The 25,927-nt window shown below is 43.6% G+C and overlaps 1 protein-coding gene across 1 annotated transcript; it reads right to left on the reverse strand.

Moving 5' to 3' along the window:
* Positions 1–1,376: 1,376 nt before the first annotated feature.
* On the reverse strand, positions 1,377–24,008 carry LOC146057580 (purine nucleoside phosphorylase LACC1-like). The gene is made up of 6 exons (XM_083168974.1): positions 23,808–24,008; positions 18,927–19,499; positions 17,903–18,084; positions 10,242–10,407; positions 5,038–5,263; positions 1,377–3,558 (listed from the first exon to the last, which is right to left on the reverse strand). The coding sequence occupies exons 2-6, from the start codon at positions 19,486–19,488 to the stop codon at positions 3,408–3,410; spliced, it is 1,287 nt and encodes a 428-aa protein (XP_083025100.1). The 5' UTR covers positions 19,489–19,499; positions 23,808–24,008; the 3' UTR covers positions 1,377–3,407.
* Positions 24,009–25,927: the final 1,919 nt, after the last annotated feature.

A 25,927-nucleotide genomic window follows, 5' to 3' on the forward strand; every position in this document is an offset into this window, starting at 1 on the left:
TTAATTAATAAACAAACAAGCCTATATTTTTTGGATTGACTGAGAAGTGTGCACCCTTTGTGGATTATAATTAAGTATATATATTTGAAAGGAGTTCGGTATTAAGACTTTTTTATGATACATCTGTACAGTTCAGATTGGGATAATCATTCAATATTCTGGAATGTAAAGACTGCATTTATGATAATACAAGGGTTAATTAGATATCCTCATCTAAAGCCAGAAAGCATACGATACAGCGCTGTAGATTATATTCACTTATTTTTGGATATAATGGCCAGGACTGCGTTGTTTCATAGAATATAGTAATATTAGCATATCAATGCATGAACATCGTTCATTTGCCAATTTTTTTTTTTTTAATATTCGATACATGTGCTGTAGTATGAGACAGTCAGGCTCATGTACAGCCACTCGCTACCTCTGCACCCAAACAGAGCTACATTTGAATAGCTCTGTTGGGTGCCCTCCAGTGGCTGTTGGCGGGACAAACATTTCAATACGTCCCTTTGTGTCTACACCAGAGCCCGTGCTGCAGATGCAACCTCACAGTGACCTTCTAATTAACTTCTTTATAGCACTAAGAGGGAAAACTCAAGGTTAGGGATATGGTATTCGGATTGGTGTAACAAATTAAGTTAGGGTATTAGGGTTGGTGTAGGCCAGGTTTAGATTAAAGGCTATGGTTAGGGTGAGGTTTGGGGTCAGGTTGAATTAGGCTAGGGATGCTGTGTTCTTGAATTACCGGACTAAATATCTTTGTGTAGATTCAGGCCCAATCTATCAAATTTTCAACTGCAGTGTAAGGCCAAGTTGCATTCTCCTTTACACACTAGAACCTGTATACTCCAAGAAATACAAGGTTCTGACCCAGTAATCCTGAGAATGAAGTCTATTGACTTACTAGTGATCTATGTCAATGTTCTTAAGGATAAGAAATATTTGGACACAATTGGACACTAATGTGTGCAGTCAGTTTACTTTAAATGAGACCCAGGTATTAAGTCTACTTCCATAATAACTCGGGCCTTATTCAGATTGTACACAATGCCGAGATTCATGCAACCACGTATTTATCGGTAGATTGCACGCGCGTGCACACACACCATTATCTGCAAAACAGGAAAAATAATATAGTTCTATTTATTGTTTGGGGGGATGAAGTCCCAAACTAGCTCCTTGCCTAGGGCCCTATGAGGTCGAAATCTGGCGCTGCCTTATTACATCCAATCCATTGCTGAGGACATTAATCACCATTGCAACTCTGTGTGCGCACACTAAAGAACACATGCACAGTGTGATAAACACTAACCTGCAAACAGGACACGTACATGTGCAGTTATCAAGCACGCTTAACATATACATCAGTATTCATATTAATAATCAAATTCTTGTTCAAGCTTTATTATTCTCCTTACATTTATTATATACAATACATGCAACATTTTCTGTGGACAGGAAAAGATGCAAATGTGGATATCTGCTGGCAGTTTTTTCTGAAAATGTCAATCATTTGATGCCAGATTTCTAGCAAATAAGTAAAATTTTCAGTCATTTTACTGTATGACAGTCAAACATATTGGGAGATGTTGCTGCATCTCACTCACCAGAAATATTGTACAATATATACTGCTCTAGCTAGGTAACTGGAATCTTGTACTTATTTTGGTTTAACGTTCACATGTAACAAGTACATTGAGAAAACATAACATTTAAGGTGTTTCTATTGCATTGTAGGTGCTCTTAGAAACTGCCATTTGCACTTGTCTAATCCATGAATTAGAAGCAGCTCTATATCACATGATACCTCTCTCCGTAATTGTACAGTTGACATTTTGAGATCTCATGCCATGTGTCACTGACCGGTTATTAATTCCACACTCAAATAGATAAAAGACCTTAATGCCAGCATACCAATTCCTCCTAGTGTATCATGCAGGTATGCATATCAACATCACATGTCACAAAACAGCAATAGTTGGTTCTTGAAAAACCGTATTCTAGATATCTGCTCAAGATTCTTGCTAGAGGTTGGCCGGAGGAAGTACTGATATTATTCTGGGGATTACAGCTAAACATATAAACAGCACACCAATATTTACATATGTACAACTCTTACTGCTGAGTAAAAGTAATGTTCCGCCTTTGGCTTCATTTAAGAATGATGGATACAAAATAGGTTTTCTTTGTTGAATAGGGATTTCTTCATGATTAGGACTCTAAAGACAGTGCACAAAAGTGACAAATATTGTAGGTTATCGTGTTATCCTGAGATTAGTGATATCCATAACATTTGCTACTACTCTTAGTGTCCTGGACTTGAACAGCCCTGACCTAAAAGTTGCCATTTCTATAATCGGTGTACAATAAATATCAAAATAGAGTCACAAATCTAGATCAACTGCCTAATGCCCATTTGATCGTTGTACTTTATGCAGCAGTGTGGCGCCCACTTCCACCCTTCTCCATTGCAGGTTCTAACAGATCAGTGCTGTCAACACTCACTAGGGATGGAAGGCACAGAAGTGTAAATATTATGAATGCTGGCTGGTTCCCACATAAAAATTAGGGCCATATTCAATATTGGCCACGTTTTTCACCAGGTGAAAAAAACGGCAAAGATTTGCCTTTCAGTATTCAATTGCAAGCATTTTTGCCTGTTTGAGTACATTTTCACACTTTTCCCAAAACCAATTGAATTCGAGGCAATATCACCGATACACGCGGTTTTCGATGATGCTGGATTTTTCACCCAGGTGGAACAGCACTGGGATTGAATAGGCAAATCGAATTTGCCCCCTCAAAAAATGGCTGAAAACTGATGTTTTTTTCCCACTGGTGAAAATTTTGTCTGGGATTGAATACGGGCCTAATTTTTTTTTTTTTATTAATGTTAGTTGCAGGTTTAATGATTTGTGGTCAATAAAGCTTTAGGATTTACTTTCCCTGGAACACTGATCTAGACAACATATTGCATCACAGTACATGTATTCCCAGTGAGTATTCACAGCACAAACATAATGGGGTACATTTAGAAAAACTGGTGCAAAAGGAAAATAGTGGCGCTCGTAAGATTTAATTTCAGAAACTCAACTGGGAAACGGAGAGCATTTGCTTGGAAGGGCTCCACCAGTTTTATAATGCCTTCAGCCGTGACAGAATCACGATGCATACATTGAATGAGGTAATACAGAACCGTCTTTTCATACCTATAATATATACAGCGAAGTATGCCATATACAGACAGCTCCGCTTTCCTGAACATAAAACAGATTTTTAACTCAACACAGATCTGTAATTTACTCAGAACAATTCATCTGTAATTCCAAAAGTGGAAAAAAATAAATAAAATGCACGAGTATGGAATACAACATTCACAGATTAGGCAGAAACATAAAACCCCCTTCTTAGTTTTTGGCACAAATGAATCCAATCTGAGTCCCAAAGCTCTCGCCATCGCGTGTATTTGAGAAAAAAAGGTCTGGATTACAGGAGGTGCACAGCACTAGCTCATCCTGAATGTTTTTAGGCAGGATCCCGCCACGTTCCAAGAGGATCCTGTGAAAACAAAAACAGATTGTCGTAATGGCCATGTCTTTTTTTATTCATGCTTTAATTAATTATATGTATATTATCATTATTTATCAGCCATAAACACAGTACCTGTGTGTTTCTGGGCTGTGAGAGGATAGCAGATCGCCAGAGAAAACCCACAAGTGCCCTGCTCAGAAACTAATGGCCCAGTTACCATCGGAGGCGCTATAGGAGGGGCTGCAGCACAGTTCAAAATTCAAATAGGGGAGGCACAGCAACTGACACTCCAAACTGACAGTTGGTGTTTCTCCCCTATTTGAACTGTCCCGCCCACCTCTGGAGCCTCCACTGCCAGGTACCATTAATGGCAACGGACTGGTCCAGTTTTCAAATGATGTATGACTGGTGTCAATAACCTGACTTCCCCAGCATGCTGCAATCTGATATAGCTCCACATTAAGCTAGGGAGTAAGTGTCTTACTAGTTCCCACAGCTGAATATGTCTTATAGTGGAGACTCTCTCTCTCCTCTGCTAAATCTATACATCTCAGCTAGAAGATCCCATACTTGCACAATGTGCTTGTTCCAATCCTCTATCGCAGGAGCCAAAATTAACCCCCTGTGCCTAACCACCTCCCCCCACATCATAACTTTATCCATAACCCCTAACCCCCTCACAGCCTAATCATACCCCCTTAGTGCCCAACTCCCCACAGCCTAACCCTCCCCCCAGCAACCTAATCCCTCCTGGTCATACTTCTGATCGGGAAGCCAACAGTCAGCACTGGGAGCGATGTTGGGATTCCCACATCTTTATTCCAACTGTTGGCATCCTGACCACCAGTATGCTAACTTGATTCCCTTAAAGGAATTATCTGCTCTAATTAACTATATTGTACCAATTTATATTTATTGAACTTGCACCTAATTTTATAATTATTTGGTTTGGTTAAAATGTTTGCTTATATCCCTAACAAGAGAACACTTTGCATATAATATGGGTCACCTAAAACAAAGCTTGGAGAGATAAGAGGCAAAAAGATAAAGTACCATCCAATCAGCTCCTGACATTTTTCAAACAGCCTATCAAATTATAGAAGCTTTTTGGCTGGTGCTTTATTTCTCCCCATATTTGGACAAATCTCCCCTAAAAGGTCTCTTTATCAGTCCTCCTCTAGAAGATATATTTTGATTTGTGTCTTTAATGCTCAGTCTGAATATGTAAAAGTTTTATATAACTAAATATATTGCATGTAAAGAACATTACTGAAATGCTGTACGCCATATATCACAGGAAAACAGAAGCAGGTGTATTGATTTTCTACTAAAAACTGGAATGAATGACTTTGTACAGAGGCTGCTTACATGGAACCCAATGACAGAGGCTGCCAGGGTCATTGTTACAATCACAAATACAATAAAAGCCACAATACACTTTGCAACTTCCTTTCCTTAAATTATGAAATGCCTAAATAAAATAGGCAATAAAAATGCCACACTCACCGGGTGGCTTTTCTGATATCCACATATGGGTTTGGGGACTCAAGCTGCCGGACACACTGTGGGTCGATGTTATGGAAGGCTCGGGCTTCCTCTTGTGTTAGGGTAAAGCAGCACGGTCCCACGGATGGGCCCAGTACAACCAGAATGTCCTTCATATCACTCCCATACTCTGATGTCATAGCGTTTACTGTGGACATTGCGGCTCCTAGCAGTGTCCCTTTCCAGCCTAAGGGGAAACACAGTAAGAAGCATTTCAGAAAACAAAACGTAAAACTGTGGATACTTGTAAGTCACAGTAACTCCCTGAGATAGTGGTGATTTCCCTGCGGAGTCTAAGGGGGGTATTCAATCTTCGGGTCACGGCAGACGAGCTTGCTCGCCTGCCGTGACCCAGTCCCGTTCTCGGTCAGCTCGACCGAGAACATGCAGGCGGGATTCAATGTCCCGCCTGCAGCGGGACGAGAAGGGGGCGTGGCCGCGAGTTGCGGCCGGGAAGTGACGAGCTGCAGCCGGCAGCTCGTCACTTCCCGGCAGAACGAGCCCGACAGCTAGAGATGTCGGGCTCGTTCTGCCAGGAAACCCTGTTCAATGCTGTCGGGGAAGACAGCATTGAATAGGGCCCGTCGAGCATCTCCCCCACGGGAGATGCTCGACGGCGATTGAATATCCCCCTTATGTGCATCTGCACTGGGTCATTTTTTACACATAATCGCTCATTTTGGTCATTCTGAGCGATATAGATTAAAATATAGCCCAGTGTGACAAACAATGCGCATTTTCTTGGGCCATTAAACACACCCCCCCCTTAACCCCAGTTGTCTGGGCATGTCGCTCAATTTGGCATATGAAATGACTGCATGCTCAGCGGGGGTAACATCACTGAACAAAATTATTTACATCATTCCCCGACGATTTTGTTAACGCTATTCGCAGTAACAAAAATGTCTCCATGTGTACGCACCTTACCCGCATAAGCTATGTGCAGCCTTTTTAGTATTGCATCTACTTATGGCATGCAATACTTACATTTGTGTTCTAAATATTAGCCACTTATCAATTTTGTACCCCAGAACCATTATATAGCGGATCTATAACATGCTGCTTTCACAATCTCCCTGAGATAAAAGTAGATAAATATGTAAAACAGAAAGTATGCAAAGCAAATAGAAAAAAAGATTTTCAACTTAATATAGGGCCAGATGTAAGCTTCAAAATGTGATAAAGGGGAGTGATGAACCAGCAAATCAGCTCCAAGCTACAGGCTGTGTTGGCTGGTAGTTTATCACTTTTTGATGCTTAGTAATCTGGCCCAAAGTTTACAATGAACGCAGCATTCTGTATATATGAATTTAGGGTACTTGTTTCCTATCTGGGCGCCCACTAAGTTAATTGAGCACCATGCTATTCTCCGTAGTGAAATCTGATCGCATCGCATCGTACACATACACGATATTGAACGATGCGATGCGATGCGATTCGATTTCCCATAGGAAACAATGTTAAATGGCTCAATTTAGCCAAATTATCATAGGAACAATAGTAAATGGGCTAAAAACACCCCTGAACATTGAAATGTCCCCCCAAAAGTAGTTGACGCCACCCCGCCATCAACGTGAACCCGAAGCGTGGCGAGCGCAGCGAGCCCGCGAGGGGCGTCGGTACGCGTCCCCAGACCTTTTCATGCCCTACTATCCACTAGGGCGTGGAGTGAGAATAGAATAGTGTGGCGAGCGCAGCGAGCCACCGAGCCCGAAGCGTGGCGAGCGCAGCGAGCCCCGCGAGGGGACGCGGATACCTTCACAGGTAAACGCGTCCCTTTGCGGGCTTCCCAAGTGTCCGCGTCGCCATGGACACCTGGGAAGCCCGCGAGGGGACGCGTATAACTGTGAAGGTATCCGCGTCCCCTCGCGGGGCTCGCTGCGCTCGCCACGCTTCGGGCACGGTGGCTCGCTGCGCTCGCCACACTATTCTATTCTCACTCCACGCCCTAGTGGATAGTAGGGCATGAAAAGGTCGGAGGACGCGTACCGCCGCCCCTCGCGGGCTCGCTGCGCTCGCCACGCTTCGGGTTCACGTTGATGGCGGGGTGGCGTCAACTACTTTTGGGGGGACATTTCAATGTTCAGGGGTGTTTTTGGCCCATTTACTATTGTTCCTATGATAATTTGGCTAAATTGAGCCATTTAACATTGTTTGCTATGGAAAATCGGATCGCATCGCATCGCATCGCATCGTTCAATATCGTGTATGTGTACGATGCGATGCGATCCGATTTCAGTACGGTGCCGTACGTAGAAAACCTGGGCGCCCAGATAGGAAACAAGTACCGAATTTAGTATAACAGGCTGAAGGTCTTGATTATGGTTGTTATAAGAGGTAGAAACAACTGTATTCTGTCCATGAGCAATGTCTAGGCTTTCCCATGGATAACTTGGCAGAAATGTTAGTGTGTTTACTAGATTCTGTCACTTTCAATTACAGTTTAGAACAGGAGTAAGGAAATTGTAGCACTCCAGCTGCTGTGGAACTAAGCATGTGCTGGTACAGTTATAGCATACTGTAACAAGGCATTGCTGGGATGTGTAGTGCCACAGGTAGCCTACCCTTGGTTTAGAAAATAAAGTCATAAGTGACAGATTTCTACACACAGAATCAATTTCTGCACTTGAGGAACAAGTGACCAATCATATGTCCTACACTTAGAGGCATAACCAATTAGCTAAATGCTGTTTTACACTTAGTTAGACCCATATCCCCGCACATAGGTGTTGAGGGTACACTTTTCTTCATAGCCTCAGGAGCTGCAAGGAAAAGTCTGCATCAAAATGCACCCTCTTGGATTTGGTGAGCAGTGAAACCCATAAATTCCACAACTATGGGTTGCCACGTGTTGCGCTTGAGTTTACAGCACAGGAAAAGTGCAGATCGCAGATTAGCTCAGGAACTGTACCCAACACCTAAGTGGATATGCCCCAAAGTATTCAAGAAATACAGAAAGCTGAGGAAAACATACTGTAGTGGTTAAATACAGCATTCAGGCTTCCAAATGTTCAGTACCAAATCCGGCTGACAAGAGGAACACTAAACAGTTAGCTTAAGCAATCATTGGCCCTTCAGCTGCAGAAGAACAACACGTCCAAGCATGATTAATCAATTACAAAATGTTATTTAGCCATGCAAGCACTGCTAGCTTACGTGCAGCTAGATAGCCAGAAAGGACTAAGGGGTATTCAATCGGTCCAGTTTTTTTGTTTGGGATATTTAATTGTATTTCACACATTCTAAAGTCCTTTTTTCAGCAATGCAGTTTCATTTTATGGCAGGGGGGGGGGGGGGGGTTTGGCTGTGCAAAAACACATGGATCGGCAAGTAATTTGTCAATCCACACGTTTTCCGACTAGGCGAAAAATCGGCACCTAAAAAACCGAGCAGAACGATCCCGACTTCACAAGCAGTCATACTCGTTTCACCGCGAATGGCCAGGAATTCACAAGCTCCCGGCCGCATCTTGACGATTCCCGGACGCTTCTCGCGACCACGCCCCTTTCTTGACCCACAGCAGGCGGGACATTGAATCCCGCCTGCAAAATCTCACTCGAGCAGACCGAGAACGGGACAGGGTCACGGCTGTCGGGCCAGCCCAACAGTTGTGACCAACATTGAATACCCCCCTTAGTGAGAACCTGATAAAAGAAGGGTTAAACTTTCATGGTCTTTACCAGAGACCTGTGCAGGAATGGAGAAGGTTATGCAGATTTTCCTTTATAATGTAAGGACTCACTGACAGTCGGGATTCCGACAGTCATTACCCCGACGTCAGAATCCCGACTGCTCCCTCGTGGGGGTCCACAACCCCCATAGAGGGAGAATAAAATAGGTGGTGAGTGCAGCGAGCCACTGTGCCCGCAGCGTGGCGAGCCCGCAAGGGGCTTCGTTACACCCCCCCCGCTGTGCAGTCAGGATTCCGACATCGAGCTAATGACTGTCAGAATCCCGACTGTCGGTGTGCTATACCACACCCTTGTATTTGTACTGCCAACCGCCCTGAAACATCAACTGTGTCCTTCCCAGTAGAAAATATAATAATTAGTAGAAAAACTTCTATCAGCAGGGAACCATTAACCCTTTGAGTGCCAAGTGAATTTGTCAAAATAGGTGTGAAAATTGCCAAGCAAACTATTTTATTCATCATAATGACCTGTAATGTTACCTTATATAGGAAATAAAATCTTTTTTTAACGCAGCATTTTTTAATTTTAATGTATATAACAAATGTGAGCAATGTTGGCATTTTTAGCGGTTATGTTGGCACTCAAAAGGTGAATTACTAAAGAGGTAAATATACTTAGATGGGAGGTCTATTAAAAGATGGAATGTTGCTCATAGCAACCAATTATATCCTAGAATGTTCTTAAAAAAAAAAAAATACAAGTAGAAGCTGATTGGTTGCTATGGGCAACATCCCATCTTCAATTGAACTCCAACCTTAGGGAAGAGGTGGACTGCGGATACCAGCACCATGTACATAGCGACAGTGGGGCTATAGAGAACCATTATTAGTAAGAAGAAATTTCCCAGCCATTCAATACCATGGAGGTTATTCTAGTTCACTCTTTCTGACAAATTCCTTCTTAGATGGACAAAACCATGTGCACTGCAGGTGGGGCAGATGTAACTTGTGCAAAAAGAGTTAGATTTGGGTGGGGTTTTACTTCAAAGTCAGTATTTTCCCTGCACAGAAACAAAATAACTCACCCAAATCTAATTTTCTCTGCACATTTTACATCTGCCCCCCTGCAGTGCACATGGTTTCTAAAAAGGATTTTGTCAGAAAGAGTGAACTAGAATAAGGCCCCATGTGAGAAAATGGGTTCTCCTTTTCCTATTCTAGCAGTACTTGGTAGTGATGGGAGCTTGCTGTACACAGAGAAAATACTCTTACCAGTGTAGATATTCTGCCCCTATGCTAGCGATAATGCTCTTATTACCTTTGCAAACCAAACACATTCAGTCCAATAATAGAATGTATTTTTAGTTTTCAGTTTAATGGGGTGCTTTAGGTGAATTTGTTGTAGTTTTAGAATTGTTGAAAAGAAGTGAAAGAAAAGAAAAATCCAAATGCAGTGAACTACAACGATTGGTTAATCTCAGCACCCTTAATCATCACCAGATTATGTATGCTGGGATACTAAATGCACCATTACCTGAATGAGCAGCCCCAAACGCTTTTTTTACTGGATCGGAAAAAAGCAAAGGTATACAGTCTGCACCAGGAGCTGCTATTGTGACACCTCTCTGATTGGTTACTATTCCATCATAGCTGTCAGGTTCTTTCTTTCCCATGATCCAAACATCATTGGCATGAGCAGCCTAGCATTACAAGGTGACAAGAAGGACAGTAATAAGGGTCTAACAGCCAGCCAAACTACAAAGAAAATATGCAGCGCTCCCTAAACCGTACAATGTGGAACAATCTGCTAGATATGAAGGGGTAGATTTACTAAAATGCGGGCTTATACAAGTGGTGATGTTGCCAATAGCAACGAAACACCTTCACTTCTATAAACCAGCAGTAAATATCCCCCCAAAGCATCTCTCTAAACAGAAGAGATACATTTTAGTGTAGACAAAAGCAGGAAATGTACTTACTGGTGGCTTTTGCTTGCTGTCCTTCATTTCATTACAAGTTAGTATTAAATCTAGCTCCATAATTAGCAGACAAAAAGAACCAATTGAGATTACGATACATTGCCATAACACAAGTGCACATTTTAGGGGAGATTCTCTATATCCTGTAATAAATGTTTTAGGGCCAGATGTACTAAGCTTGAAAAGTAATACAATGGAGAGTGATAAACCACTAGCCAATCAGATCCTAACTACCATGTCACAGGTTGTGTTTGAAAAATGACAGATAGGACCTGATTGGTTGGTGGTTTATCATTCTCCATTTTGTCACTTTTCAAGGTTAAGTACATCTCACCCTTACTGAGGGAAACCTGCATGTTTCAGATAGGATTTGGGTCAATTTTACTATATTGGGAAAGGTTCTCTCCCTGGCGGATACATGCACAGCAGTGCGGATATGACTCAAGTTACCTATCACCAGCAATGAGCTTCTGTTCCCAAAATTATGATAGTAATAGTTTCCTCTGTTACACATTTGCAAATTCTGCACCCAATGAAATGTGTGGTTTGTTCTATACAAGAGGAAACATTAACACAAATTTATAGATCATAAAAGAAAAATGTTACACCAATCTTCTCCCTGTACATACCGCTACAGACTCATTCGGTCAGTGATCTAATGGAAACGAAACCTAGAATGTTACTGTATCATGTAACCCAGGCAAGTCCAAACTGTGGCCCTCCAGCTGTTGTGAAACTACACATCCCATCAGGCCTTGCCATAGTTTTAGCATTCCCTAATATCAAAACTGTGGCAAGGCATTATGGGACTTGTAGTTTCACAACAGGTGGAGGGCCATAGTTTGGACATGCCTGAAGTAACCCTTTGCGGAAGAAGAGGGGTAGAACAATTTGCCAGCTCCCCACAGCTACTGACCGGACATGGAAACACTGAATACCTTTTCTCCAGAGTAATGGGCCCCATACATCAGCAATCACAATTTATGGATTTCCAGATACAGGGATTTTTTGGCCAGATAAATGGATTTTACAATCTATCTGACTTTGCCCACACATTACAGATTTATTTCAGTGATCGGCAGATTTTTCCATCTAAAAATTGCGTCTTCATATCTGGAAATTGCCCCAATCGATTGTCATTTCAGCTGTTCATAATGTAAATAGATGAAGAAGACGAATTGGGAATGCCCACACATCTAAAAAAGATCTGCAGATAATACCAGATTATTAAACATGTTTTAAAACCTGATTAAGCAATCGATTGGCGATTTTGATTGGGATTGCCAAAAGGGGGAGCCCACACATCTAAAATTAATTGTGGCAATCATCTCCATATCTGAAAATTGTCACAATTAATTGCTGATGTATGGGGCCCTTTACATTTCAGTTGTACATTACAGCAATGATCGGTATTATATCCCAGTGCTACATTAGAAACTTACCTCTAGTACAGGTCCCAGTAGATGAAGGATAATAAGTTATAGAGTACAGTTTCCGGTACTCTTTACCTAGAAGGGCGCCCGCGATTGGAATCGCGGGCGTCGGGGGTAAAAAATCGCGGTCATCGCGGGTACATAAAAATCGGCTGCCCGCGATGACCGCGATTTTCCCATAGGGAACAATGTTAAAAGGGATGATTGACCGCGATTTTAATGTAAAATGCCTCAATGCCCGCGATTTTACCATAGGAATCAATGTTAAATGGGCTACAGAGCCCAAATAGGCACAATTAACCCTTAAATGTCCCCCCAAATTTGTAACGCCACCCTACGATCCACGCCAACCCGAAGCGTGGCGAGCGCAGCGAGCCTGCGAGGGGCGGCGGTACGCGTCCTCCGACCTTTTCATGCCCTACTATCCACGTCGGCGTGTAGTTGAGAATAGAATAGTGTGGCGAGCGCAGCGAGCCACCGAGCCCCGCGAGGGGACGCGGATACCTTCACAGGTAAACGCGTCCCTTCGCGGACTTCACAGGTGTCCGCGTCGCCACGGACACCTGTGAAGCCCGCGAGGGGACGCGTATAACTGAAGGTATCCGCGTCCCCTCGCGGGGCTCGCCACGCTTCGGGCTCGGTGGCTCGCTGCGCTCGCCACACTATTCTATTCTCAACTCCACGCCGACGTGGATAGTAGGGCATGAAAAGGTCGGAGGACGCGTACCGCCGCGCTCGCCACGCTTCGGGTTGGCGTGGATCGTGGGGTGGCGTTACAAATTTGGGGGGACATTTAAGGGTTAATTGTGCCTATTTGGGCTCTGTAGCCCATTTAACATTGATTCCTATGGCCAAATCGCGGCCATTGAAGCATTGAATGTAAAATCGCGGTCAGCACAAAATTTTACATTGAACCCTATGGGAAATCGCGGTGATCGCGGGCATCGCGTCGCGGCCGTTAATGTACTGCCCGCGATCACCACGATGGGCTCCCTTCTAGGTAAAGAGTACCCAGTTTCCTATGGGGGGGGGATGCATCAAGCATCACATTTTGCAGGCGATACATCCCGCAACTGATCTCAAGCATAGCTATATTTAGTAACAGAAAATCTTGAAAACGCAAAGTACATAAAGGAATTATGTGTTAAAGCAACAATGTAGTAAAAATCTAGTTTTTATAATTAACACATTCCAATGTACTAAGCAATGTCAGGGCTTTGACACCAGGGCTAATGGCAGGTTTTGCTCGCGTTACTCAATAGAAGCCTATGGGCTTTGTTCCGCAGTCCTAGCTGAGAGCGATCCATTTGGATCTCTCTCAGCATTTCACTTATCCTTTTGTACATGCACAGATTGACTCCTGGGTCAAAAACCCATAACTCCAGGGACTGCCACCGATCACAAGGTGCAGCTCGGCAGTATGTGTTTCCTTGTGATAACTGTACCGTCTCTCCCTATATTGTTACCTACCTGGCTGCTGCGGTGACCAGTGGAGCCGCTGATGGCTGCCTAGGCGCTAGGGATGGCCATCGACCATTTAAAATCATTGATGGTTTATGGCCGATGTTGAATACTTTTACCATCGATGGGGGAGAACCAGATGGTTTCCCTACATCGATGGCATAGTAGAAACAATGTTTATTTGTTTTTTTTTCTTCAAGGTGCTGGGACACTGAGCAAAGATCCGCCTCCGCATTTTGATTGGTCCCCCGGCCATTCAGTCAAAGGTGATGGATAAGCTAGAACTATCGATGGCCATCCCTACTGGGTGCTGTGCAGCTCCTGGGTATGTGTTCCCTGTGTGATAACTGTACTGTCTCTGCTTATAGTGTTACCTACCTGGCTGTGTGGCGACCAGTGGCGCTGCTGATGGCTGCCTAGGCGCTGTGAAGCTCGGCAGGTGTATGTTCCCGTGTCCCCCATGTACATGTCCATTAGCCTCCCCAGGGTACATGTAGTGTATTCCTGTATGTGTTATGTATATCTGTACTGTCACTGTTGAACTGTTAACTACCCGGCTGTTGCACAGCAATCCAAATCAAATTCCTAGTATATGCAAATATACATGGCCAATAAAGCTGATTCTGAATCTCTTATCAGGAGTGCTGCCCTTTGCAATACTAATCGCATATGTTTGTACAATGTATCGGCGAGTAGGAGAAATGCATCCAAACCTTTAGAAAAATAATTTTTCAAAGGCTTGACCATGGTTTTACGTTTAATGCATCCCGCCTCTAGATCTATAACATCGCATTTACAGTGAGATGTATCAAACCTTGAAAAGAAATAACTGAAGAATTTTCCAACATAATCTATACAATGACAAAAGCGGATTGGTTGCTTTGAGTCATTTCTTCACTTTATCGCTTTCTAAGATTTGACCTCCTGTGTAATCTCTAACATATTAGTACTGCTGCTATTTCAGTGCTCAAAACTGCTACCGTGATGAGTTTTAGATGCCAACACCATCAGAAATGCCTGCTCAATCCAACTGCACAGGGAAAGGAGCCATGTTTATTTTGGTAAAAATTATCTATTCAGGACAGATCATATACAGTATAGTTAAGCCGAGATTTAATAAAGCGGAAAGTCCTTGTGGGATATAAATGGAAAGGAAAATTGCTTATTTTGTTAGCGGATAAAATTACAGTAATAATGCACAGTGGGACTTTGTTTAATTGAATATCCACTGGCATACAGCCCCAATCAACATTAGAACCAGGAGTATACCAGCAATTAAATCCGTTCCCAAGCTATACATTTTCCAGATATACTGATGCATCCAGAAATGGACCAGTATAGAAGTGGCACATAGCAACCAATCAGCTCTGAGGTAACATTAAAGGATAGTTAGAAGCTGATTGGTGTAGTGAGAGAAGCTACCAATCAGCTCTGAGGTAACATTAAAGGATAGTTAGAAGCTGATTGGTGTAGTGAGAGAAGCTACCAACGGCAACCAGTTTTCAAAGCTTGATACAACCCAACACTAGCAAAGACTAGCTTAAAGCAGCATTGCAATATATATTTTTTCATATCTCAAGTAATGCATGTTATCAAATGCTTATCTGAGGTAATGGCTATGATCTTACTTCCTACATATCAATATCTCCATTGTAATGCCTATCTGAAGCGCAAACATAACAAAGGGCATTTGGGGGATTTATCTGGGGTCATACACCTGTCAAACAATAACACAGGTGTTCTAAGGCGAGCTCAGGGATGACCGAAACCTCCTGTCCAGCAAATTATGGCAGCCATACCTATATCATGTAATATAAGAGGGGGCAGATGGAGCAAGTGGATCACACAGTGAAAAAGCTGAGAATGGTATGACAAATTTTCTCTGCTCAATACATTATGTACTATGACTGTAACATCATTTTTCATGGGATTGCTACATTTTGCCATTTTGGACTTTTGCTGTAATATGGCACAACCCATAAAAATAAATATCTCTTTCATATTTTTGATATGCTCCTGGGCAAAAGCAAGAGGGTTTCAATATGCATTCCAATTTCCCTTTTAGGATTACAAATCTAGTAGAGCCCTGGGAAAGACTGCTGCATGGACCCCAGCCACACACTTCAGTAGATGGTAATGCAGTTTTTAGGAAAAGTATGCAGTGTAATAAGCATGCACCTACACTTTACGAAACACTTATCAAAACTTTGCTCTTAAGGTGGCCATACACCTACAGATTTATCTTCAGATCTGGCTGGTTGGAACAAACACCTGGTAATATCTGAATAACAGTTTGTCAATTTTCCAGCATTTCCAAGCAAATGGTCAACTGTCATTTGCTCTCATCCATTACCAAGTTTTTGTTCCAACCAGCCAGATCTGAAGATAAATCTGTAGAAGTATGGCCAGCTTTAATTAGGATAGTATAGATTATTTTTTTTTTAAACAAAACTTTACTGAAACCAACTCCCAAGCAGTGTGCTGCCTAAAACAGACTGTGAAGCTTTGTACCTGTGTTTTGAGACATGGCCCAAAGTGTAATTTAGCCATTAGCGTCAATAAACCCATGGATTTGGATTTTATTTGTGCAGCTACTTCATACACATTAGAAAACACAATCATTTCAGATCTGGTAGTAAAAGAGCATTAGGCTGTTAAGGCCCATACACACGGGGTGATTTTGAGCTGAAAGCAGCTCACTTTAACCTGCTACAGAAAGCCGTCCACCCCCGGGGAGAAAAAACAAGAAAAAGAAAAGAAAATTGCTCGGTGTGTATGCATTGAGGGGTTTTCAGCCCAGTGATTTCCCCATCTTTGCTGTGCATAAATGCCCAGTGTGTATGCACCTTTAGACACCCTTCTATCTCTAAATGCCTAATTCAGACTTTATCGCAAAGCAGATTTTTGCTCAAATGGACAAAACCATGCTGAATTGCAGGTGGGGTAGATTTAAGGTGTGTACACACTGACTGATATATCTATGCACCATCGCCCAGTGTGTACCATCAATATATCTGTGAATGCTGTCGTTCACAGATATATCATGCCGGCTGTGCAACACAGCTATATCTGTGCATCATGCTGTGTGCTTGTGATGTCAGTCCCGACAGATCAGGCAGGGTGTATGGTGAATATGCTACCCACCCCATCTGTCTGTAGATATATCTGCAGATCGACTGATATGCAAATATATCTATTTGTGTGTACCCAGCTTTAGATTTAGGTGGGGTGGGTTCAAACGGACATTAATTACAGTGATAAGCAGCCAGTATTTACCCTGTACAGCAAGGTACACAAATCAAAAGGGGCATACACACATTGAGATGTGTGCTAACCATTTGTGCTAAGCGATCTAGGGTAGGCAATTTCCCTGGAACTCCCTGGGTCTAGATCACCCTATACACACGTTGCAATGTGTGCTCAGCGATCTGTGCTAAGTAATGTTTTGTATGTGCTTACTAACTAGATTGAGCCGATGATGGTGATGCACAGGACCGTGCATCACCATCATTATGGGGTGTAAACAGAGCGATTGGTGTTTAACTTGTCTAGATCAATTAGAAAATAGCCAAAACATGCCCCAGTGTGTATAGCCCTTTACATCTGCCTCTCTGCACACGATACATCTGCCCCGCCTGCAGTGCAACATGGTTTTGTCCATCGGAGAAAGATTTTGCAAGTCCAAATTAGGCATTTTGACACATTGTGGGAAATTTACTAAGATGTGTATTCTACTTCACATGTGGTGTCGCTATAGGCAACCAATCAGATCCTGTCTACTATCTTCTAGAGGGTGCTAAATAAATAATAAGTAGCTTCTGATTGGTTGTCCATGGCAACATCACATGTGAAGTAGAATACACATCTTAGTAAATTTCCCCCATTATTCCTACACAGCCTAATGCTAATGCCCATACTAAGCACACCCTCAGCTCTCTCCTCCTCATGCTTCACTCTATAGGGTTAACCCGTGCACCACTGATTAGCAACTGTCCACACAATACTACACTAGAATCATCCATGCTTTATAGAAGGTTCAGCTTGCTCCTTCAATTTATTTTCTTTGTAAGTTTGTGGCTTTAATGTATGTTGCTGAACCCATGTTTCAATAACTACAAAATCAGCAACAAACTATTATTCCTATCACCACTAGCGTCTACTTAGCCGTTCTTAGAAATATCACATAGGTCTGATCAATTCAACATCCCCACAATGAATTATGTGTAAGGATACTGAAACAAAGATCGCAAGTACTGTAAAGTAAGGTAGAACGTATTACAGATTCTGAACAGGCCAACCATCCACAGATGTCAATAGCTTACCTTCACAAGGTAAAAGTTCTTGGCATTAAACCCCACAGCCTCAGACAGACGGCGTAGGTTCTCCGCAACCACAGCAGGGGGATCTTTTCTATTGCTGCTAGAATAAAGGTTCAAGGAAGCGAGCTCTGGAATGTATGATACACCACCACAGCGTGTGGTAAATCCGTGCTTAAACACGTTTTCTGTGTAAAAGGAAACAAAAGTAACACCTGTAAAATTCTGCCTTTCGTCAACCCAGATGCCAAACTCTAATCAATGCATCATTACTCCTGTAACCGTCCCCTCACTGACTGACCTCTAGGTCACAATTCCATCAATCTATCCTTAGCGCTGCTCACCTCTTTTCCTCTCTTTTACATGGCATCTGCTTCCTCTCTGCCACCTCCTACACTGGCCACCTAACCTACAGTGTTACCACATCTAACTAACACTTTCCAATTATATAAAGGCCTGTAATTGCTCTTACTCGCCTACAAGATACATATTCGATCAAGGCGGTGGAGATGTTGGCGGTAAAATACAGACAAAAGGCATCACAATAAGGAGGATCCAGACAGGGGCTCCGTAAGTGCCATAACCCACTCCCCCTACCCTTCACGGCAGCCTAACCCTCCCAGCTAGTGCCTAATCCTCTACCCCGGCGCCTAGACTCCACCCCCATCCTACAGCCTAACCCTAAATTCCCTTCTGAGTGCCTACCCTAAATCACCTCGCCACAGCCTAACCCTAATCTCCCCCCACCCTGCAGCCTAATTCACACTCCCACCCTTCCAGGTCCTCCTCCTGCATCCCCTCTTCTACGATTCCTCTTGTATTACCATCTTTCTCTTCTAGATATTTAGTACAATTCATGTAATTACATATGATATGGGCAAAGAGGGAATGCAAATGTGATGTAATCATCCTGTGGTTGTAACTTAATACTATTAATGAATATCAATGATCCCTAAAAACAGTGGTTCCCATACTCTATCCTCAAGGTACCCTGACGGGCATCAGTAAACAAGATGATTTAGTGGCTCACCTGGAATTAAAGATGATTTCAGGATGGTGAGTTCTCCTCTGCCAAGTAGACTTCCCAGGAATATATTAATATCGCTCTCAACTAGTTCAAGCTGGCTGTATGTCAGAGTTTGATCCAAGCTTGGAGGCTCTACAGTCTTCTCAATCTCATTGCCTACAAAACTTAATTCCAACAACTCAAACTCAAATGTGTAGACTTGGGTGAAGAGACGTTCTATGAATGCCTTCATCAGACAAGCCCGTCGCTGAGGCAGGATTATTTTAACTTTGTTTAGATTCTTTTCATCCAGTTTTTGCTTAATATTATACAAGGTAGCAGCAACGCTAGCAGTTCCGATGAACTCAATGCGCTTCTTCAGGGCCTGAAAAGATCTGATTGCACGTAAAAAAATTTCCCGCGCATCATTACTGTCACATCCAAATGTTTGGCAGTACATTATGTAGATAGCGGGATCGTTATTTTTCCCAACAATATCCATTGCTTTACTCAAAATCTGGTTAATGCAGTAATAATGGGAACTAAATTCCACACTAAACATATCAATTAGGACGGCTTCTGTCATCTTTGCTGATTCTGCGGGGAAAAAAAAACAACAAATACGTAAAATGTTGATATATCTTTACATTTTTTAATTCAATTCATACATTTTAACACTGATATATGATCCAAATTTGTATCCACTTCTGGAAATCTGTGTCCATAATCGGTTCCACCCATACAGCGTTTAGAGACTATGGGCCCAATTCCTGTTTTTACACAAATATAATTGCTATTTTCTAGGCTAAGGAACTACTAAAGTCAGCAAGTAAAGCAGCCACCATGAGATGATCAATGGAGTCATTGCAAATTCCCAAATTACGTACACATTTGTCACCCATGGGCCTGAAATGGGAGCGTAAAAATTCAGAAATCGCTATTTGGCTATTTTGGCGCATGCGCCAGAGTACAAATGTGCAAGTCATAAAACTATGATCCCAGGTGATCATAGTTTCAGAGGTGGCGGCGGGAGCGGTCCGATTACGCAGCTCTGCTGGGGCGCCCGGTAATGTGCAAGCTGTGTATAGAAGTGTCCGCAAAATTTTGCGGACACATCGCGGGGTGGGACCTGAATCAGGCACTATATTAAAAATTAAGAGGTTAAGTAGCCTTATTGCAGACTGGACACCACAGTAGCGATGCAGGCACCATGTTTTTTCATGTACGAGCCCGTACCTGATGGCATATACCTGCGTTTTCCCAACCACTACCCTTAAAACACTTCCAAACAGTAACTTCCTGTCAGTCACTTCTCCATGAAGTTCTCATTTGCACCTTGGCGTATACACCTGCCATTTTGTACAAACAAGAATTAGGTCCTAATGATGTGGTATCCAGGTCACATAAGTACTATGTGCATGCAAAACACTAGCATCCAAATAGGGATCTGATCTCTCTCAGCACACAGCGCTGCAGTGCCATGTGTGCTCAGTGAGGTGTTAGGGTCAGTGTTCTCCGTTGAGAACACTGGCCCCGACCGATTAATAGCCTGCGTACAGGTTATTCATTTCCATTGGATTCAGACCAACGGGGCCGCACATTTAAATCGCTGTGTGGTCTACGCACACAGAGCAATTTACAAATGCATATTCAGGCATTTTCTAAATCGCTCCAAACATGCCTGAATGGCGGCCTGTGTGTAGGGCCCATAACCTAGACGCTGGAGCAGTCCATCTTGTATGCTGCAAAACATAAAAAAGTAGCCTATAAATTCACTAGGATGAATAGTAACCCTCATTGTTGCGTCCTTGGAACCGTTGTAAATTGTTACATTTCATATTGGTTCAACCCAAACACAGTGCTATGTTGTGCTGTGACATGTCCACTTAAACAAACATACTGGGACCCCCACGAAGGAAAATAGCCGACGGCTGTCGGGAACCCGGCCGTCAGTGTTTTAACTGGCGGGACCCCGTCCGGCAGCCTATTGCATATCCTGCCATTTGGAATAATCAAAGAGAATTCAATTGTTATTTCTTGTAACGGTCGCTAGATGGCATCCAACGGGGCCATTTAATTGTTGTCCCGTTCAAAGCATTAATTGCTGCGTGGGGACACATCTCAGCTTACTACTGCCTCCTGAGATGGCAAGCATAAATGTGCAAAATGCCCCATTTGGTCCCCAAAACTGCACATTCGTAGAGTGACCGGGACTTTAGTCAGGTTTAGCCACTTCGCACGGTCAGATAAAGAACTTTTGTGCGCATCAGAATTAATGGGCCCCAGATCGGATCAACAACTGAATCACTCCGACTGCAGCCTGAAAAAAATTGAATCGCCCCATTGTGTTAATTTCTTCAGATCTCCTTAATGGGACTGAGAGGGTGGGAACAATACAGCATGTAGCACACTAGATCCAGACAGCCCAATCTGAGCGTTGCAGAAGCATTTTTTGTGCCATTTATCAGCTAATGATGCATAGCAATTACCAGCTGATCAGTCCAATAATTGGACAGTGTGTACCCATCTTAAAAGGTATTATAAATACGCATATTATTTCTAAATAATAAATATTCCTCAAAACTAGGTTTTTGATGTGACACATTACAGAACTGCATCTTAATGTGGAAAGAAACCAGTAGAATCATGAATTATAGGGGCAGATATATTTATGGCTATAAGGGAGATGTATTAAACTTCCTAAAGTGTGTTTAAGTAGAAAAGTTGCCCAGGGCAACCTATAAGCTTCTGCCTCTCATTTTAGCAAATGTGCAGAAAATGCTAGCTAGAAGCTGATTGATTGCAATGGACAACTTCTCCACTTATTAAAAAGTTTGATTCCTTTTATTTCCCCTTTAGTGTAGCCATAAACCATGTGATTTGTTACAAGGAACATTGCTAGTTTACCTGTGTACTGCAAGAAAAATCTAGTGATATTGCTGACTGGAATAGAAAGACCCAGTATACTAGTCTATGGGTGGGATGCATGACGGATTAGATTGTGAATTTCATGCACTCTGCCATTCAATGCGTGCATATCGGTGTATACTTGAAAGGTGCACACACACTAGAACAATTTTTTGACCAATATCGTACAGAAAGTCCCTTCTGAACAATACTGGTCAAAATATCAACCAGTGTGTTTGCTGCAAACAACCATGAGAGTCCCTGCCACTCATTCATCAAGGTTGTTTGTTGACTGTGCAGGCAGGTCAATTTCGGCTAGCTTTCAAAAAAAGCTATAGAGTCTGGCTAGATTGTTCATGCGCACATACACACTGGGCGACTACGAGCTGAAAGCAGCTCAGTTTTGTCATTTAAGTGGCTTTCAGCTCAAAAGCCGCCCAGTGTGTACGGGGCAGTCATGAGTGGTTAGCACTGAAATGGTGTGGACGGCTTTGAATAGTGTCCTGCTATGGAAAGTCATCCACCCCTGGGAAAATCGCTTAGTGTGTATGCACTGAGCGTTTTTCAGCCCAACGATTTTCCCCATCATCGTTGCCCATACACGCTGGGCAAAAATCACCAAGTGTTTAACACAGTTGGCAAGATGCATCAAAGAAAAAAATGCGGGCAAAGGTCCAAAAATGCCATTTTCGGAGGTTTGGCAGCAGCTCCCATATGCACCAAGCCCGGATTCCGGTGCTTGGATGAAGTGGGCAATAGGATTTAAAGTCAGCATTGCCCATAGAAGCCTTTGGACTTTTTTCAGTTTTCCGCTGTGAGGAATCCAACCAGATTCCTCCCAGCATCCCCTGCGAGACACACGTCTAGGGTGGCCAATCCCGGGATTTGGCCTAAAAAAGTCTGGGATTTCAATCCCGGGATTGGATTATCCAATCCCGGGATTTTCGGGATTAGACTGCGCATGCGCAGTCTAATGCCGGGCAGCGTCTGAGCACTAGCTCAGACGCTGCCCGGCTCCCGAATCCTGACCCCTGCGTGCGGCGATGCGTATCGTGACAGAGGTCACGCTGCGCAGCTTTCTGCTGTGCACGCCCCCTTCCAGTCTCCTCCGCCTGCCTCTGCCCGCATCCTTTCCGGCCTGCGGCCTGGCTGCTAAGAAGGAGGTGCACGAGCCTGGAGGCACCGTGCACCTCCGAACCCACTCCCGGCCGGCCGCCCGCTAATGTAAGTAAATGTGCGGGTCGGCCGGTGTGGGGGTGGGTATGTGTGGAGCAGAACTGTATTAGGGATGCCAATCCCGGGATTGAGCATTTTTCAATCCCGGGATTGAAAAAATGCCCCGGGATTGGCATCCCTACACACGTCACTGAAAGCATGCACAGATACAACTCCAGGTGCAGAACCCAGAAGCCCTACCATTACCATGTATGGCACTTTCCACAAGAGGAGTTCTTTGCAAAACTCTTCATGCATACAGCGTTAGCAAACCGGCATGCATTCGGAGGCTGGAGGCAAGCATCGCAAGATTCTTGCGGCGCTTACTGCATCTCTCCCAGTATGTGGGAAATGGGAATGGCTTTCATTAAGGATGTGGTCCCCCACCTGTGCATGCACAAACAACAGGGTGCACGCATCATTCATCAATATAATGAACAAAATTGAGTAGAAGTGGAAACATGAGCACTATCGACCAATGTGTATGGGGCTTTAGGCCCAGCACAATCACGAGGGATACATAGTATTTGTAAACCAAAATTTCACAGGATCAATTTTCTCTAAAAAGCAGCTTAACAATATAGAAATGGCTTTTATAGCCATCCACTGAATCACTCGCAGTCTGGGCCTGAGTCCATCACACAAATACATCCATACTAATCAGGGATACGGCGTCCTGTGCACATTCCCGGCCCTCTGCAATCACGCGGGTGCGGTACATGCAGCGGCGTGCGGGGTGTATCACTGGGGCACCTCCCGGGCACACACGCACACTGTCCTCACCTGCAGAGCTCGCAGTCGGACGCCGGGATCGGAGGATACAGGTCTCAGGGCAGAACAATGAGAGCAGTGGCGTCGCACAGGGAGCGGTGACTGTACAGGAACAGGAACAGGAGGAGACACCGGGCCGTGATGCTGCGGGGAGGGGGCGAGGGGAGCCGGGATCCAATCCGCGCTGTGACTTGGGCTTATCACTCTCAGGGAAATCAGTACAGTAGTACATAGATACAGCCGCAAAAAGATCGTGTACATAAGGAGGGAGAACTAGGTTGCGACTTTATCAGCGCCCTGCTCTGTTCAACCAATAACTAATGCTGTCCATACACTTGTGAGATACTGTATGCAATCGTTCGATTTAGACCACATCTGGCCAATAAATCAAATGATTGTATGCATTTTTAAGGAGCCATTCGACGGCGTGCCCGCGCATCGCGTCGAATGGTTCCTTAAACCCTTGAATGTTGAGTTTTGCTAAGGCAGGACAAACCTACCAGAGCAGTCGATAGATCTTATGTGCTGCACATAATATCTCGAATTGCAGGAGTGATCGCAATTCGCATGTGATTGGTGGGGGTCGGAGGGAACGCTTTCAGCAGTGTGGGGTTTGGGGAGAGGGGGCCGGAGGGACCACTGGTGGTGTGGGAGAGGGCGGCAGAGCAGCATAGCACTAGAAGTTGCGCTAGCGGGGGTCAGCGGTGGCAGCCAATCAGAGTACTGCCCTGTGTTTTAAACAATAATGCCGCTAGTTTTACTTCTAGTGCTATGCTACAAAGCCATCCTTACCCCGCCCTCTTCCAGCACCTGATGTGCCATTTCAAGATGACATCAGGTGCTGAAAGGGGGCACTTTTTTGCACCACAAGATGCGATCAGATTCGATGGCCATCGCACTTCGATGTTGCATGGAATCCTCATAAGTAGGGATGGCCATCGTTGCCAAACTATGCAATGGCTGACCATCGATATTTTTACATATCGATGGTCATCCATTGTGTTTGATTGATTGGCATGTGGGCCAATCAAAACAGGGGGGCGGGGCTTCATGGGTGTCGGGGGCGGAGCTATGCCATCGATGGCCATCCCTACTCATAAGTGTATGGGTAGCATAAGACAAGACAACAAGGTTAATGGGCAATTTAAATAGGTCACAGCTTTCTTGAATTCTAATCTGGTGCTTTATAATCTGGTGGGACTGCCATGCTATGGAATTGTATACCTCCTATTATCCATGTATAGACTGTAAGCTTGCGAGCAGGGCCCTCCTACCTCTGTGTCGGTTTGTTTCTACTCAGTTTATTTAATCACTGTTGTTTCCAATTGTAAAGCGCAATGGAATATGCTGCGCTATATAAGAAACTAAATAAATAAGTAAAATATTGACATAAATCCATGATCATATCCAAACAACCACATGGTAAGGAAGTGGTGCATAAGGCTCACGCAACGTTGTGCCACCCTGGCGTGCCCGTCATCCCCATGTGGTTAATGGGACCGTGCCCCCTACAATTTTGGACCAGCTACCATCTGCACAGCACCCTACCTGACGCACAACCCGTAGGGCCCATGCCGTATTAATGCTGAAACCAGGTGTGCGGCCACCTATTGGTGAATGTGCGAGACAAACTGAAAATCCCCTACTTTCTTGCCTTGTGCGCCACTCCAAATCCATCGACAATATACTGTGACAATACAATACTACTCATCACTCTATACCCAACATGATCACATGAAATTTAAAACCACACAAAAGAAAAATTCTTATTTTTATTAATTTCTTTCTTTTTTTTTATATTGACATGCAAAAGCCAAACAACATTATGGGTGACATTCTATGGACTGCGATTTGCGTTTTTTGGCGTTAATTAGACCACAAAATGGCGATATCGCATTTTTCCTTCAAATCGCCAATTTAATGGGATGCGCTAAGGGACTGAAATCGCATATTATGTGCGTTAAGGTATGCGGACCAAAAGTGCGAGATTAATTCGCATTTTTATCGCATCCAGATGTTTTCGAATAGAAAAGTATACAAATCGCTTATTTAATGCAATGCGCATTCGCAAATCGCACTTTTTAGGTGTCCAATTATCGCACTTATTTCAGACCAGGTTCTGTTTGGCGATT

Source organism: Crinia signifera, chromosome 2 (assembly GCF_055691185.1).
Source record: "Crinia signifera chromosome 2, ASM5569118v1, whole genome shotgun sequence".
NCBI lineage: Eukaryota > Metazoa > Chordata > Amphibia > Anura > Myobatrachidae > Crinia > Crinia signifera.